This window comes from Phoxinus phoxinus (genome assembly GCF_949152265.1).
Source record: "Phoxinus phoxinus genome assembly, chromosome: 1".
In the NCBI taxonomy this organism is placed as follows: Eukaryota; Metazoa; Chordata; class Actinopteri; order Cypriniformes; family Leuciscidae; genus Phoxinus; species Phoxinus phoxinus.
The window spans coordinates 35692445-35708599 of record NC_136876.1 but is presented as its reverse complement, the minus strand read 5'-3'; the positions used below and the strand labels follow the sequence as shown (position 1 = coordinate 35708599).

General features: G+C 38.5%; 1 protein-coding gene across 2 annotated transcripts; it reads left to right on the top strand.

The window, feature by feature from the left end:
* Positions 1-1712: 1712 nt before the first annotated feature.
* mafk (v-maf avian musculoaponeurotic fibrosarcoma oncogene homolog K) lies at positions 1713-14483 on the top strand. Of its 2 annotated transcripts, none has more exons than XM_079630870.1 (3): positions 1713-1837; positions 11938-12012; positions 12802-14483. In XM_079630870.1, the coding sequence occupies exons 2-3, from the start codon at positions 11968-11970 to the stop codon at positions 13234-13236; spliced, it is 480 nt and encodes a 159-aa protein (XP_079486996.1). In that variant the 5' UTR covers positions 1713-1837; positions 11938-11967; the 3' UTR covers positions 13237-14483. The 2 variants fall into 2 exon arrangements, with proteins under 2 accessions (XP_079486996.1, XP_079486995.1); XM_079630869.1 differs by lacking the exon at positions 1713-1837 and adding an exon at positions 2710-2829 and having other exon boundaries at positions 12802-13377.
* The last annotated feature ends 1672 nt before the right edge of the window (positions 14484-16155 follow it).

The window sequence follows — 16155 nt, the reverse complement described above, 5'->3', positions numbered from 1 at the left end:
ACACATTAAATTGTAATTCAAATGTAGGCCCAATTAATTAAATACACAATAACAATATAAACAACAACAAAAAAAATAATAAAAATCACATTTTTAAAGAGGGGTGCAGGTACAGCAGATTCTTTCCACCCATCCCTCCCTCACCTGTCCACAATATTTTGTATTGGGTTTAGTTTATTTCATATAAAAAAAAAAAATAGAAATCTTCATAAACATTTTTTCTTATATGCTAATTTTATTCCACACAGGCTAAGTTTAATTTCTTTTTGTTGAAAAGTTTTTTGCAAATATTACAAATGTCCCGGCCATCCAGGCTTGTACCCTCCATCTTTCTTTTTTTTTTTTCTTTTTTTTTTTTTGGAATTGACATTGTTTTTTAAAATCAGTTTACAATCTTTGTTGAAATATCTAGCTAGCTAACTAAATTTTATGAGGATTTTTTAGAAATTTTATTACAAAAAGGGAACTCAATTCCCCCATTAGAATGACTTGGCAAACTGGGACAGTGTCACAATAAAATCGTGTAAATCGTTCAGATAAAATCATATATACACACACACACACACACACACACACACACACACACACACACACACACACACACACACACACACACACACACACACACACACACACACACACACACACACACACACACACACACACACACACACACGTGATGATTTTTACAAATTCTGATTCACCATTACATCCTATTACAAAATATATAACAATTACAACTGATCCATGAGTGTTTTAATTTTTATAATCTTAACATTATTCACCTCAGAATGCTATGTCATTTTACTTTACCGTCACAGTTCACTGTAAGTTGAATATGTGCCACACCCCCGGAAGTGATGTCATAGCCACATAATCTATATTTTTTTATCACATACTTGCTTATGATGAGCTCAGTGTTGATTTTTAGTAATGGAATCATTTACATGTAAAGACAGAAATTAAGAAGCTTAAATGTCCCACTTTACCCATTGTCCCACTTTGCCAGTATTCACCCTATATTATATTATATCATATTATATTATATATTAAGTAGCCTACTTCGCATTTACTCCACTGAAAACAATGTTGTGAAATCTACATACATATAATGAATTAAAGCATCTAAAGTGTCTATAGCTCAAATTATCACTTGACACAGCAGTTGCCTTCCATGTGGAAATTCAGTAAATGAGGTGTGACCAGTGGTGACCACACAGACGGTGTTTGCGATTGCTTTAAACTTTAAACAGCGTTTAGTGACAGACAGAGGGCGCTTTCGAGTCCAATCACTGATATTATGTGAAATTCAGAAATGTATGATAAACATAGACGTTGCAGAAAGACTAACATGAAGTAAATGTGTGTATGAGCTCTGATAACAGTCACGTCATACCACACAGATATGGTCTGGGAGGCTGATACACCAATCCGACTTTTTGTCAATGTCTAGCTCAAGATCATTGAAATAACTCGTCGTTGTATGTATAGCCGACATAATCTGACCCTTAAACGGTAATTTATAGCAATTAATACAATAAAATTTGCAAAAGTTTTCAGTTGCGTCTATTTCTGACCTCCACTAGTTTCCCGCCTGACTGACGTCAGCATAAAGTTATTTTCATGAATGGAGGGGGCGGTCACGAGGATTCGGTGACGTCAGTGCTTGCGGAAGCACAGAGTGGAATGTTGATACATTGTTGTTGTTTTGTAGTTAATTTAGTTCAGAGAAACATTTCGCTTCGCTTGCAGGACGCGAGACAAGGCGCAGCCTGTTGATTCCAGGACACTTCTCCGAGATTTTGCGCATCCCCGACTGAGATTCCGCGCTCACAAGGTAAAGTGTGCGAGCTTTTCTGGGAGATGTTTTGAAATTCCTCTCGAAATTGCTGATGTTCTCACGATGACGGAGAAGAATTCTGCCTATCCGTAGTATTTATGTAGTCGATGCATAGCTTAATAAATTCTTCTCTTTAAATTCTAAAGTTGTATAAAGAATTAGCTTTCATTTACTATAAAGATTGAACATAAGTTATGCAATGGTGAAATATTTGATTATAAAAACAAATAGCGGTTTGGTTTGGACACGTGTTAAAGGTTGCAACTTGGAATTTAGTCTACTAATGCTTTTTCGGATTTCTTTATTTAATTGTTTTGCTTTTATATAAACAATCACATTTATAAACATACTTATCTCACTGACTCTCTTTAATGTTGAGTAAATTGGAAGTTTGTTTTACTTGCTTCGTACATTTTAAGTTTTATCGTAGACAGTGCATCTTTGACAAACTAAACAACGACGTCTCGTAACTTTTAAAGCAGTTTTGGCGATACTATTCCAACTCTTTTGTCGCTTTTAACAGCGGGCATGTTTCAAAAGAATTAATATTACGCCTTAAGGTAATAACACGTGGTTGGCATTTAGGAAGTCTGGGACAAAGGGCATATTTGTGTGGCGAGCACTTTTGGAAGTAACGGCAAGCGATCTAAAGACTGTTATGATGATCTCGAGTCAGCTGAGACGCGCGGAAAGATTCCGTTTTCTCGCGCTCTTTAATCAACACGAGGATTCAAGAATAGGGTGACGTAGCCTATGTCAGATTCTCAGTGCACGGCGACGTGAACGCGCGCGGTGTGGTGATTAGCCTACTTTTAAGTGAAATAATGCATTGTACCTTCAGTAAAAGGCTTACTTGCAAAAGTCTTGCTGTATTTGGCTTTTTATCGTTGCGCTGTTGCGCAGTGCAAAAACCCGTGATAGATGAACATACTGTGTAATAACATCATCATGAAGCAGCATGAGCCACTTGATGTCTAGGACATTAACAAGTTAGTAATATAATTTTCTTTATGAAGCTCACTTATGAAATGGAATGGCCTATATCTGTGTGTGTGTGTGTGTGTGTGTCTGTGATGTGTAGGTGATTGGAAATATTTATTAACACATTGTTTAGGAATGATTGTGTCCACTCTATTCTGGCGGGGTAGCTCTAAAGCAACGCCCTCACAGGAAAAATGAGTCATAACTAGATAATGTGATTCATTTCCACATTGGGTGATAAAATAGCTGTCCTGAACCAATTTAATGTGATAAAACAATATTAAAGTGAAGTCCATCCATTGTTATTAGAGGAATGCTTGTCAAACAGAGTATGAAGTTGGACTTCATTTGGTATGTAACCTTACCATTTAAGGACACCCATGGTGGGAAATTAACTTTTTTTTCAGCTTACAAATCAGATATTAAACTCCTTTAAGTGGACCAGGAATGTATTCACACTGTTCCACATTAGTTAGGGTCTAAGTAAACTTTACATTCACACTGTTTTTGCAATTCACCTTTAACCCCAGTGGTGTTGTTGCATTAGCTTTGTATACTAAAATTACACAGTGTTAGTTTGGAGAGCTTTGCGTTTCCATTGATATAAGTGAAGCAAGTCAAGTTACTTTAAGCGCTTTTCATAATACACATTGTTTCAAAGCAGAGCTTTATAATGTAATACCTAATTGTCCACATTTAGCAGTTTAGAGCTGGATGACAGACAGTATAGATTACCTTTGACGATAAACAATCACGCAGTTGAGATTTGCTTTATGTAGACCCTGTTGTGTGTACTATGTCGTAAAATTTGATATACTTATAGGAGCTATAAATTAATGTTTGTTTGAATTTGTTATGTGGCAAAATGGAGGATTGCGAGTTTGTATGTTTCAAACCTTTCTCTTTTTTTCTATTTATAACAACCACACCATAGATTTAAATTGTATTGTACCTGGAGCACCTCTTGAGATTGTTCATTTAGAGTGTTTACATACAAGGAAAAATCTTGTGGTTGTAAGGAGAAAATTCGCATCTGGTATATGAAAAGCACTCATGCAGCATGCATGACGAACAGCAAATCAGGCATGCACGTGACAGCATGTCTTTCATCTGTTCCTCAAGATAAAATCGAATGTGTTTTTTTGGTGTGTTTTTTACAAAATAGCACTCGGAGACATTTTACACGGCATGTGCCACAGCGACTGGTAGATGAGCAAAAATATCCACCAGTGTGTAAAAAAGCATGCATTTGGCTGGTGGCGGGTGTTCATTTCATACCCTGGAGAATATAAAAAGGCCACCATCCATGTTTGAGGGGCCGCTGTGGTCCAATCTGATAATTTGGCTTTGTTTTTCCAGAGTCAGCAGAAGATCAGTTGTTGAGGCTGCTAATTCAGCACTGGTCATTGCCCAGAAAGAGTCATGAGAGCATTGAGTGCCTGTCATTACACTGAAACAGTTGCTGGGGTCAGATTGCGTTTGTGTTCTCATTATGTTCCATCGGTTTAAAAGCGTATTGCGGGAGATGGTGCAGAGCATAGAGCACATATTTTGTTATTTTGTCCCATCTTGATCAATGTGGAAAATCATGGAGGAGGGCAACCTTGTCATGAATGTCTCCTTATTCACTGTCTGTATGTGGGGTTGTGTGACCTCGTCTGACTCAGAGTTGCTGAAGTGTCTGTGGCGATGGCGTCCCACATGTTGTACGTTGTCTGCTCGCTGCATTTAGAAACCATGGGGAAGTGCACTGCGCACACTGCACTGTCATGAGACACACACGTGGGATCATAGGCACTCGTGGCCTGTCACTAAGCAATGCTCCATGAGTAAACAGTTTACAATCAGTATTATAGTAATCGCATGATGCCAATTTTGAGTTGTTATATATGGTTTAGGATTAGTTGTAGTATTGATTTTCACACACATCTAAAGCCAGCGTACGCAAATAGCAACAACAAAAAAAAATCCTGTGGTTTAGGCTGCGCGTTTGGAGAACCGGAACTCTTACAGTAATCTTTGTGGTTAGGACCGTGGGTTTTGAAAGTGAATGAGACAGAGGTAGTTGGTGAGCTATAATGACTCAAAATGAAACACGGGGGAACTCCAAACCCAATTCTCACGTCAAGCGCACCCGTTGCTTTCTCTTTGAGTGCCACGTCTTGACCTATAGGCTGCAACATTATCAACAGTCATATCAAAGTCTTATTGATTTGGATGAGACTCTACAAGAATTGCAAGATAACTGCACTACCACTTGAAATATTATTAAAAAGCCGGTGTTTGATCTGGCCGTTTCCAGAATTTGGAAATGTGTGATGTGGGCCAATGTTTAGAAATGTACTCTTTGTACATTGTAAAAAAAAGAAAGAAAAGAAGCTGAATAAGTAAAAACAACATATGTTTTTGCATTGCTTTAACTTATCAAAATATGTTAAGCAATTTTCAACTTTTTTATGTTATACACGATTCAACTTTTTTTAAAAAGTCAGTTTAATGTAATTTAAAGGAATAGTTCGCTTAAAATTGAAAATGATGTCATCATTTACTCACCCTCAAGTTGTTTCAAACCTGAATTAATTAATTTCTTCTGCTGAACGCAAAAGAAGATATTTTGAAGAATGTTTGTAACCAGACAGTTGATGGACCCCATTGACTTCCATAATAGGAAAAAAATATATATCAAAATATCTTATTTTGTGTTCATCAGTCATCAGGTTTGAAACAACTTAAAGGAGAACTCCGGTCAATTTTAAGAGCAATTTTTTTAGTAAATTTGGAGTGCTGTCAATACAGAGAACAACGACAAAAATCGGTGTTGCCTACACCGTGTTATCCTCTTTTTAAAATGTGCACCCTGTTGACTTCAATGGGGCAAGTTTTAAACCTGCTTTTAGCCTCTTAACATCCTTGATGTGTCATACAAGTGCCCAGCCATGTTAGATGATTCCTTCAGAGTGAACACAAGTGAATCTGACTGCAGTAGATGTCGAGTTCACGCGCGTGATCATAGGTAACTTAACTTCTGCACGTGAACTCGACAATCGACTACTTTGGACTTCGACCGAAAACAGGATGTAAATACAGGTATTTGCGCTGGCTGATATAACATAATTTTTATTCATATCTTTCACATCTACTGCAGTCAGATTCACTCGTGTTCACTCTGAAGGAATCCTCTAACATGGCTGGGCACTTGTATGACACATCAAGGATGATAAGACTAAGAACTGGTTAAGTTTAAAACTTGCCCCATTGAAGTCAACAGGGTGCAAATTTTAAAAAGAGGATAACACAGTGTAGGCAACACCGATTTTTGTCGTTGTTCTCTGTATTGACAGCACTCCAAATTTACAAAAAAATGAGCTCAATGTTAAAATTGACCGGAGTTCTCCTTTATGGGCGAGTAAATGATGACATAATTTTCATTTTTAAGTGAACTGTTCTGTTAAGCTGAAATGACTTAAACATCCAAGTTGCTTGTACTTAAACATTTAAAAACAAGTTTGTTATACATACAAATATCATATTATTACAATGTTTTTATTATTATTGCCATGTCATAAAAAGATAAATAATTGACTTACATTTTAACAAACTTGTTGACCTTGACACAGAGTCATCTTTTCTGTGATATAATTTATTTTGTTTCCACTGCATGTTTCTGCATATTGGTCCCACATCATGACTTTTATATGATGGACCAAGATTTTTCAAGATTTTCATATATATACATGTATATTTAAATATCTTAACAATATTATACATATTGTAAATCATTTATATAAATGTTTAATTATATGTTTTCATTGTTTTGTAAGAAATAAAAAAAGATCAATCCTTTTCTTTTCAGTAATTTTATTCTTTCATATGGCTTTTTTTTCATTATCAGGCACCCTGATTTTCTTTTTTGCCACAATTATCTAAATACATTTTATTACAGAAAGTAAATGCTTGTTTATACATGAATAGCATTTTTTATTTTTGTTTCACCATTTAATGCACTGTGCAGTAGAGGAAACAATGGCTGCCCACACTTTTAATTTATTATAGAATAAATTAACAAAACCGGACCAAAAATAAAATAGGGTCATGTTATTAATCCATGTATTACAGAATCAGACTTTATTGGCCAATGGGATGTCTGGACCACAAAGAAACACCCAGTCCTTTTCGTGGTGCCCTTTACCAGTTTCTGGTTCGGACAGGACTGACCTCACCACCACACTGTGGTCAGGTCTGTGGAAGAGCTGTCTGGGACTTATTTCTCAAGAGTTTGAGTAACTGGATGTTCATATGTCTATGATGTGTTGATGCCACGTTGCGCAATCCTCAAGCCTGTCCTAATTGCTGAAAACCATTAGTTAAGCATAGTAAGCGTAGGCTGGAGAACTGATGTTACGTCATATACGTGTTCGGATGAGTATTGTCGGTTATAACAAATTTGGTTATGCCATGATTTTCCTGTGAAGAATTGTGCTTGTTGTTCTTTACGTATTAACCACGTTGCACTGGCTTCTCTGTTGTACATACTGGGGCGGGTTTGTCTTTGGTTAGCGCATACTTGACATTCCTTGGAATTCCTGTGTCCCCAGTTGGAAAGGAGCTTTGCGCTCGCTACCTCTCCTCCCAATCCGCTGAAAGTTCCGGCGGTCCCGCCAACCGTTTCCAAGGTTCCACGTACTTTTCCTTCCACCCCTGCGAAACAACAGGATTTTCCAGGAAACGTCAGTTCAGGAGGGTGTGATTCCCTGCCGATCTTACCAGTAAACAGCATGACTAACAGCTCTGCTATGCTCTCCATTTCCTTTACATAATATCCCTGCGAACGCACCGCTGCGCTGTGGAAACGAGTGGGCCGGGACCAAAGGAGACAGACCTCTCCACCAAAACAGAGACTCGGAGCAAAGCCTTCTCCGGCTCACTCGCGCAGGAACGTAGCAGCTGGCCATTCGCTGCTTAACTAGTGAAGCAATAACAAAAAAAAAAGGGAAAACAAACAGCAAGGACAAGCCAGGCCTCCATTTATCATGGGAACACAAGCACACATGGCTTTGAAGTGGTGTTTGGCTTAGCCTAAGGCCTTGTCTCAATTCTCTACCTTTCATAAGTGGTCAAAACAAGAGAATCTCAGATTCTCACATGCGTTAACTCGGCAACGCTGGCGTCAAATTCCATAAGAGGGGAGGTCCTTTGTGGGTTGTTTCTGAGAAAGTTCACAATCTCAAGACTCAAATATGCGGTTACCCAGCCATATTACTCATGGAGCCTAGAAAGAACGTCATCGCTGTAACAGCCAAAGCATGCAATACTCTAGCAGATATTGTCCGTGCGGGCCAGAGGTTTAGTCAGTTATAATCCGCCTCGTTTGGCTTATTGGGATCAGATGTCATGTAAGCAGTTGATTGAAACGCAAGTTATGTGACGCAGAGGACCGTTGTAGTTCACATCATGGTTTGTAATTCATGGAAAATGATTGCGCTATTTGGCGGAGCTCCTTGACGCAGGCAATGCTTTCCATTGCAGCGGAGAGTTGAGTTAACATTATGTATAGTGGAGGAGGAGGCTGACCCTTGAAGCTCGACAGAAAGGTTGTTGACGGGCTTAATACCGTGACCAGCATCCACATGATGCCTGTGACATGTCTGAACAACTTCAACTTGTGATTACTGAATAGTTTCAGTTCTGTTTGTGCTTGTATATTACATAGCGCAATGCATATCAGGCACGTTATTATGTAAGACAAGCCGTATTCATTTGATATAACGTTATATGGTTGATTTGAAATAATAAGGCAACTGTACCACGTTAACCGGTCTCTGTCAGAGATGTCTGCAGGTTTTTGCACAGTATTGTTATTGTTGATTCTTAGTTTCACTCACTAAAGGATGTGGATGTTGGGGCTTCCAGTTCTGTCCCTTACATCCATCTAATGGGGTAATCGTAGCTTTACCACAACACTGCAACAAGCAACTTTATAAATGCTATGCTTTCAGAAATCAAGTAAACTTGCTCAAGTATTATTTAGTAGTCAATTTAGTCAAACGTGACATGAATAGACTTGTTTTACACAATTTTAGTGCACTGTCAAAACCAAAATATTTTAATTGAAATATTTCAGCTTTCCACTGGGACAGTGCGCACAATAGGAGATCGTTCTATCTTATTTACCCCTAAAAAGTTCATACCTCAATATAGCACTCAAAGGTACGAAGATAAAGGTGCAACTTGTGTTTTTCTGATAGTGTGTTACTGTGTTTAACACTTACTCATTGATTTATTTAGATTTGTTTTACATTGTCGTACAGTAGCACTATTATGAATGCTCATGTTTTGGCGGTGAGTGCTAAATATTGAAATATTGCACAAAAAACTAATTATATAATCTGAGTTGACAGTACTCAACGATTGTACAAGTTTCAAAATTAATCGCATGCATTTCAATTTATTATTTCAGTGTTGTTGCTGTGAGTGCACCAGCAAGTAAAACTAAATATAACGTCAAAATCTGGTTATATTTAGATGATTGTAGTCATGTAGTAAGATCATTCTGCATAGTATTAAGTATGCAGTTCTCTGAACGGAAAGTGGGGCCCCTTTGCTTTTCTCAATGTCAGTGTGTGAGAAAAGTTATTCGTTTATCTACACTTCACACTCTCTTTGTGGCTTCCTTCACAGGGCTTTGTGCTCTAACATGGATTAATTTTCCCCCCACTGGCTTCAGAATCTATGATAAGAAGAAGACTATAGTGTTCAGATGGACTATCAAATGTTCAGCATCAAAGGCGGTGTTCAGTCCTATAATTTATGTCCAGGAAACTATGAAAACCCGGCTCTGGCCTTGGGACATTAGGGCTTTTCCTCTCTGTGAGGGCTGAGCAGGAAAGAGGGGCCCCCTGTCAGTTCACCCCAGTTCTCAGCACAAATGGAAAGGGGGACCATGTGCTGAAGGAATTTCAGGGAAATGTGTGCGTGTGAGAAAGACCTGAAAGGCTGGAGGCCCCATGAATAGAGAGGGAAGCATTTAAAAAAAAAAGTGATCCATGGTCCTCGTTGGAAAGAAAGGCAGGGCCTCCCCTGTCAGAGACATTTTAAAATCAGCCATGCTGAGCCAACTTGCTGTCTAGGAAAGCTGACCTTGTTTGTCACAGTTTTAGATGTGTACGCACGGGGCAGTGTGGATTTGATATTCAATTAATTCTGATTCAATTAATATTTTAAGGACTGCAATTGCAATTTCACTTATATCTTTTTAAAATATAAAAAAGGAATATTGCATAGTTTTCTTGTTGCCAGTTTGACTGCAGCTAAATGACTTGAGGGGCCCTTAATGTAGCCGTCACATCAAGGGCCAGATGGTATGAATCAAGCCTTGAGTGACTTTTTTTTTCATGGTATTTGGTTTCAACTGCTCAGTTCATAACCAATCTATACACTTTTGTTCTGTCATAACGTAAACATTTAAACCTGCAACTAATGCACGTCTGGTGTGGTTTACGAAGACCAAATCAAAAGAATGACTCAGAATTGACCAAACATGCCAAAGGCAGTGAATCTGCTCACTGGTCAAATATACGTATTGTAACAATTACTAAAGAATTCTTAGTAAGAGAAAATTATCACTTAAAATGGTTGAGGTATGCAGAGGGTTGAAGGCCAGATGACTGGACCGGAGAAATAAAGTGTGGAAGTGGGAACATGGGCAATCTGTGCTCCAAAGAAATGCATTCTGAATGGAATGCACGTTTCATCCTGGAATAATAGAGTAATAGCCTAAAGGAATAATCATTCTCACGAGAGTGTTGCAGGAGAAAGTGTAGCTTTAGGATTCCACAAGTATTTGACTTCTTAATGATTTGCTTATAATATTTCCACTTAGAATTGTGTCACTGGCAACTGGAGTTTTGTGTCAGCATGCTTGGCTAAATATAACAAGCACAGATAAATAAGGACATGAAACAGGCCAGGAAAGCCTAGTGTAACAGGATCCAGTCTTTCAGCCACAGTTCTAAACCTGATAAAGAACATTGTCTAAAAGCACAAATATAACAGTGGCTGTATAAGGGAAACTATTCCCATGTGACTGACGGCCTCCTGGAATGTTCCATTTACTGAAGAGCAAAGGACTGACTTAACTTGATTAGAACTCAACATTACATTAAAAAAGGTTTCCATCTGTGGTCTAGGCTACCACTTTTTATATTTAAGGAATCATAATAATTTGATAGATAGACAGACAGACAGACAGATAGATGGTAGACACACACACACACACACACACACACACACACACGCGCACACACACACACACACACACACACACACACACACACACACACACACACACACACACACACACACACACACACACACACACACACACACACACACACACACACACACACACACACACACACACACACACACACACACACACAGATAGATAGATAAAATGTATTTATTTTCTCAGGTTATCTAATTTTGTAAAGGGGCCTTGAGGGTTTTTGGTTTTAAAGTGGTCCTCCTGTGTGTCGAGCTTATGAATGAAGCTTTTATCATTTTTCTGGTCACGTGACCCACTCCCATTTACCGGGTGTCTCCATGGCATCAGTCTTGAACCGAGTTCACGCATTCTGACACTCCTGAAATGGAAGCCGTAGAGCGCGTGTTCCACGCGGGTTCTTTTCTTTTTCTTTTCTAATTTGGCTGTGGTGGGGTGTCTCGAGGCCGTGAGCTCGACTCACAGAGTGGTCTTTTTAAAAATAGCTCAGAGGCCAAAATAGTCTTGCATGAAAGGCTAAGCAGAGGGATCAGACAAAGCATCATGCAGAGAGCTGACCTGCTTCTATTATTGCACTCTTGCAACGCTCTAGTGAGCTACATCGTGAGAACGCGAGATCAGCAAGTAAACAGAGTAACCCTTGTCTGAATGTTACAGTACAGTTCTACTGACCTCTGCTGCTCGGTCTTGGTAACTTCATTTAACTCGGCAATTTTATTGAATGTATAGGGTACATGATGACAGGTGCCCCACAGGTGCTGTGACTAAAAAATAATATTCAACCTTTCGTGCATTATATTTGTTAATTTCTTATTTTTGTGTGGTTTTCTTTTAGATTTTTGAGGAGTTCTGATTAGCTGCTTGTATGCAGGGCATGACGACTCATTTTACAGAGGGCAAAGCTTTAAAGGTAAGAACATTTCCCTGTGGTTCATAGGTTTAATGAGATCTATATCTTTATAGGACATTATTTCAACTATTATTATCTGGATGGTTGTTATCTAAACATTTAAGATGCAATAAATATTTCTTCTCATCACCCTTATATGGACACCCCCATGTATTGCACATCTGTCACACCATATTTTTCAGTAGTCACTTTAATAATATTAATTTCTAGTCACTATATCATTAGCCAAATTGTGTGGAATTATTTTAACAAAATAAATAATTATAGCGCGAACAAAAAACAATAATTAGGCCTATACATTTCTGAATTTTTTATGTTATATTTTTATTGTTTGTCTTTGTTTATTGGTTCTGTGTGGGAGATTTGGGGAAAGATACAGATACAGTAAAGACTGTAATATTGTGAAATATTATTACAATTTATTGTACACACACACACACACACACACACACACACACACACACACACACACACACACACACACACACACACGGAAACTGTGATGAGTGTTTTCAGGATTCTTTTATGAAGAGAGTTCAAAAGAACAGCACTTATTTTAAATCTTTTGTACCATTATACATGTCTTTACTGTCACTTTTGTTCAATTTAATGCATTCTTGATGAATAAAAGTATTCATTTCCTAATTTAAAAGAAAAACAAATCTTACATTGCCCAACATTTTAAACGGTATATATTTACTGATACATTTTTTTCTCTATTAACTTGCTAGATGAAAACTGACAGGAAAAAAGATTGACTTTGCTTAAACTTTCTGTTCTGTGGTCCAGGTAAAGAAGGAAGCGGGTGAGAATGCCCCGGCGCTCAGTGATGACGAGCTGGTGGGCATGTCGGTGCGAGAGCTCAACCAGCACCTGCGCGGGCTGACCAAGGAAGACATGGTCCGGCTGAAGCAGCGGCGGCGCACGCTAAAGAACCGCGGCTATGCTGCCAGCTGCCGCATCAAGCGCGTCACACAGAAGGAGGAGCTTGAACGGCAAAAAACAGAGCTGCAACAAGAAGTGGACAAGCTGGCCCGTGAAAACGCCAGTATGCGACTGGAGCTGGACGCGCTTCGTGCTAAGTACGAGGCCCTGCAGTGCTTCGCCCGGACTGTCACCCGCGGGCCTCACGGTAAGGTGGCCACCACCAGCGTCATCACAATCGTCAAGTCAGCCAATTACAGCCCCAGCTCCGCCCCCTTTTCAGCACCCTCGCAGTGCTGATTGACAGCGCCTGCCCAGCTCCTTTTTGGTCTCTGAACCTTGACTGACCCGCCGGCCACCGCTCGACCCACACTGAGAGGAAGCTCAGTGGTAAGACTGAGGGGAGGGTGGAGGCCTTAATCTGTGTGACTACAACAGGCTGCATTTATTTTCATATCTCTCTTTTACACACTCACTGAACACATACAAAAACATTTCGTTTTTTGTCTGTGCACTGTGCTACAAACTCCGGCACCGGCAGGGCGCACTGACCGCTCTTTCCACTTTAACACAGGCTGAGATATAGCAGAGATGAGCACTTGGTAAAGTGTGAGATAATACTTGACTTAACCCGCCATGGTAGCGCTGATGCCCGTGACATATTGCATATGCATCAGAAACTAAAATAAATATTTTGTATCATTAAAATATATATATATATTTTAAGAAATTAATACTTTTATTCAGCAAGGATGCATTTAATTGATGGGAAGTAACAGTAAAGACGTCCATGATGTTACATAATATTTCTATTTTAAATAAATGCTGTTCTTCTGAACTTTTATATTCTGGATCCTGAAAAAGTGAAAAGTATCCGAATTTCCACCAACATTTTTTTAAAATATATATTAACTAGCACAACTGTTTCCAACATTGACAATAAGAAGAAACTATGTCTTGACCAGCAAAATCAGCATATTAGAATAATTTCTGAAGGATAATCTCAGAATATATCACTATGAAATGATATCAGTCATTGTGAAAGAGCAGTGTTTCTGATCCTGGACAAAAGTCAGATGTAACCAGTCCAAAGTTGTGCATGATGTTATCGACATCAAGTGCAAATCCTTATCCTGAGGCGTTGCATTACTGACAAACAGAGAAAATTATCCAATTGGAAATGAGCCAATCCTCTCTTAGTCGGCAGTTTAAACGTACAAATCCCAAATGGGAAAACTGCACTTATTGTTACTGTTGAATTACAGTCTAATACTATGAAGCACTTGCAAAGCAGACTAACACATGTACATATTCAAGACTGAAATTACAGATGAACTGAGTTTCTAGAAAAGGGCACTTCATGGTGGGTTTTTTAAAAATGATTATTTGTTTTATGAGATGTTAGTTAGCATAATGTTGATTATCCGGCACATCTGTGTTGTCCGTTATCTCAAAGATACACCGTTTTCCCTGACCGGTCTCTATACGACACCATAAAATGGTAGGTAATCCATATTGGATATAGTGATAAACAGGAGCTGTCTTGCAAAAAAAAAAAAAAAAAAAAGAAAAGTTTAACAATAACCTGTATATTACAGACCTGAGTTAACATCAAAATCAAGCATCAAATTTAAGCTCCCAACTGTGTAAATAAAATTCCGTCCGCTCAGAAAGCATTCCTCACGAAAGGTGCCACTGCCGGTGTTGGTAACCCTAATAAAATGTATACAAAATGCAAATATTAGTTATTTCGACGCAGACTCTTGGGTAAGGAGAATCCTGGTGTCCTTAAACCAGTTCAAAATACATTACCTTAGCATTCATATGCAGTAAAACGGATCTGTCATAAAAGTACGATGGCTGAAATCAGGATTGTCTCTTACCTAAGTGGCTATGACTGTTCTTGTGAGCTCTTCCATCTCTGCAAGAAGCATTAGAGGGATGTTGTGCTGCTGGGAAGCCCACTAATATCCCCAGCTCTCTGGGCTAACTGTTGTGCTCGTATCTGTCTCTTTACATGATCTAGATCTAGATGTTTCCCATATAGTTTAAACGTTTCCAGGACACGAAATCCCTTCAGAGTGGTGTGATTGTCGTAATTGTCTTTCATTTCGGTGGTTTATTTTACTGATTTTAGTTCAGACGTCCACAATTTGCCTTGCAGAAAGCCATGCGTTAACTCCTCAGTTCCTTTTTTATGTACATAATGTCAGTTTATAAACTCAAAACACTATTCGGTTTTATGGTGAATGGTAGCATTCAGATGCTATTTTTATTTTGAGAGTGCATATTTTAGGAACATGTAACTTCAGTATTCATCATTTATTTGCCATTGTTCGATGATTTTTTTTTTTTTTTTTTTTTTTTTCTGTTTTAAATGTGACCACAGTTCTGGTTGGCAGGTCCTCTTTTCTGGTATGGTTTTATTTTAATTTTAAATTGCTGTCTCTGCTTTCCCGTCTGGCCACAAATCCGTTTAGAGGGTGAAAAAAGCCCAGACATTTTCCATTTGTCATGTTGTGGCCAACTTTTTGTTCCCTCTAAGATACCTAATACATTACATATGATTAGAATTGATCAGAATTTAGTTCCCTTGTTACGAAATGCTACATTTCACTTCTTCTTCTTTATTGAATTAGACTATACAGTGACAGAGTAGCCTATACTTTTTTTTTGTTAAGAAAAAGAGAACTTGACAAAACAGCTTTTTCTGTGCTTTACACTGACATCTGGTGGTGATCTGTATATACATTTTTTTTCTTTAAAATGCTGTGATTGAATGCTGATGACACCAAGATCTGCTCTTTCATTTCTTGGACTATTGAGGCATTGCTGTTTTGCTTTTGTGTTCATGTCAGCTGCCACCAAAGCCATAACCCATCTGTGCTTTCTTTAAAATACACTTCATATTTGTGTTGTGAGTTAAACAAAACTACACCCTCAAGTAACCAGATCATAATGCCCTAATTCAGACTAAGAACAGAACATGCTGTCACAAAACTATTCTGTAATCTCACAGGGTTGCCAGTGTTTTTTTGGCCAGTTAGCGTGAGGCATTACATGTCATCTTGTGACTGAGGCCTGTAGACATTTCCCTGTTTTAAAGCAGTAAACGTTCCTCCTAACACAGTTAGATGGTGAAGATGGTTTTTAAACTAAGTGGGTACTTGTCTTTTTTTATTCTATATGCTGTATGCTGTATGTGGCCTTTTGGGCTGA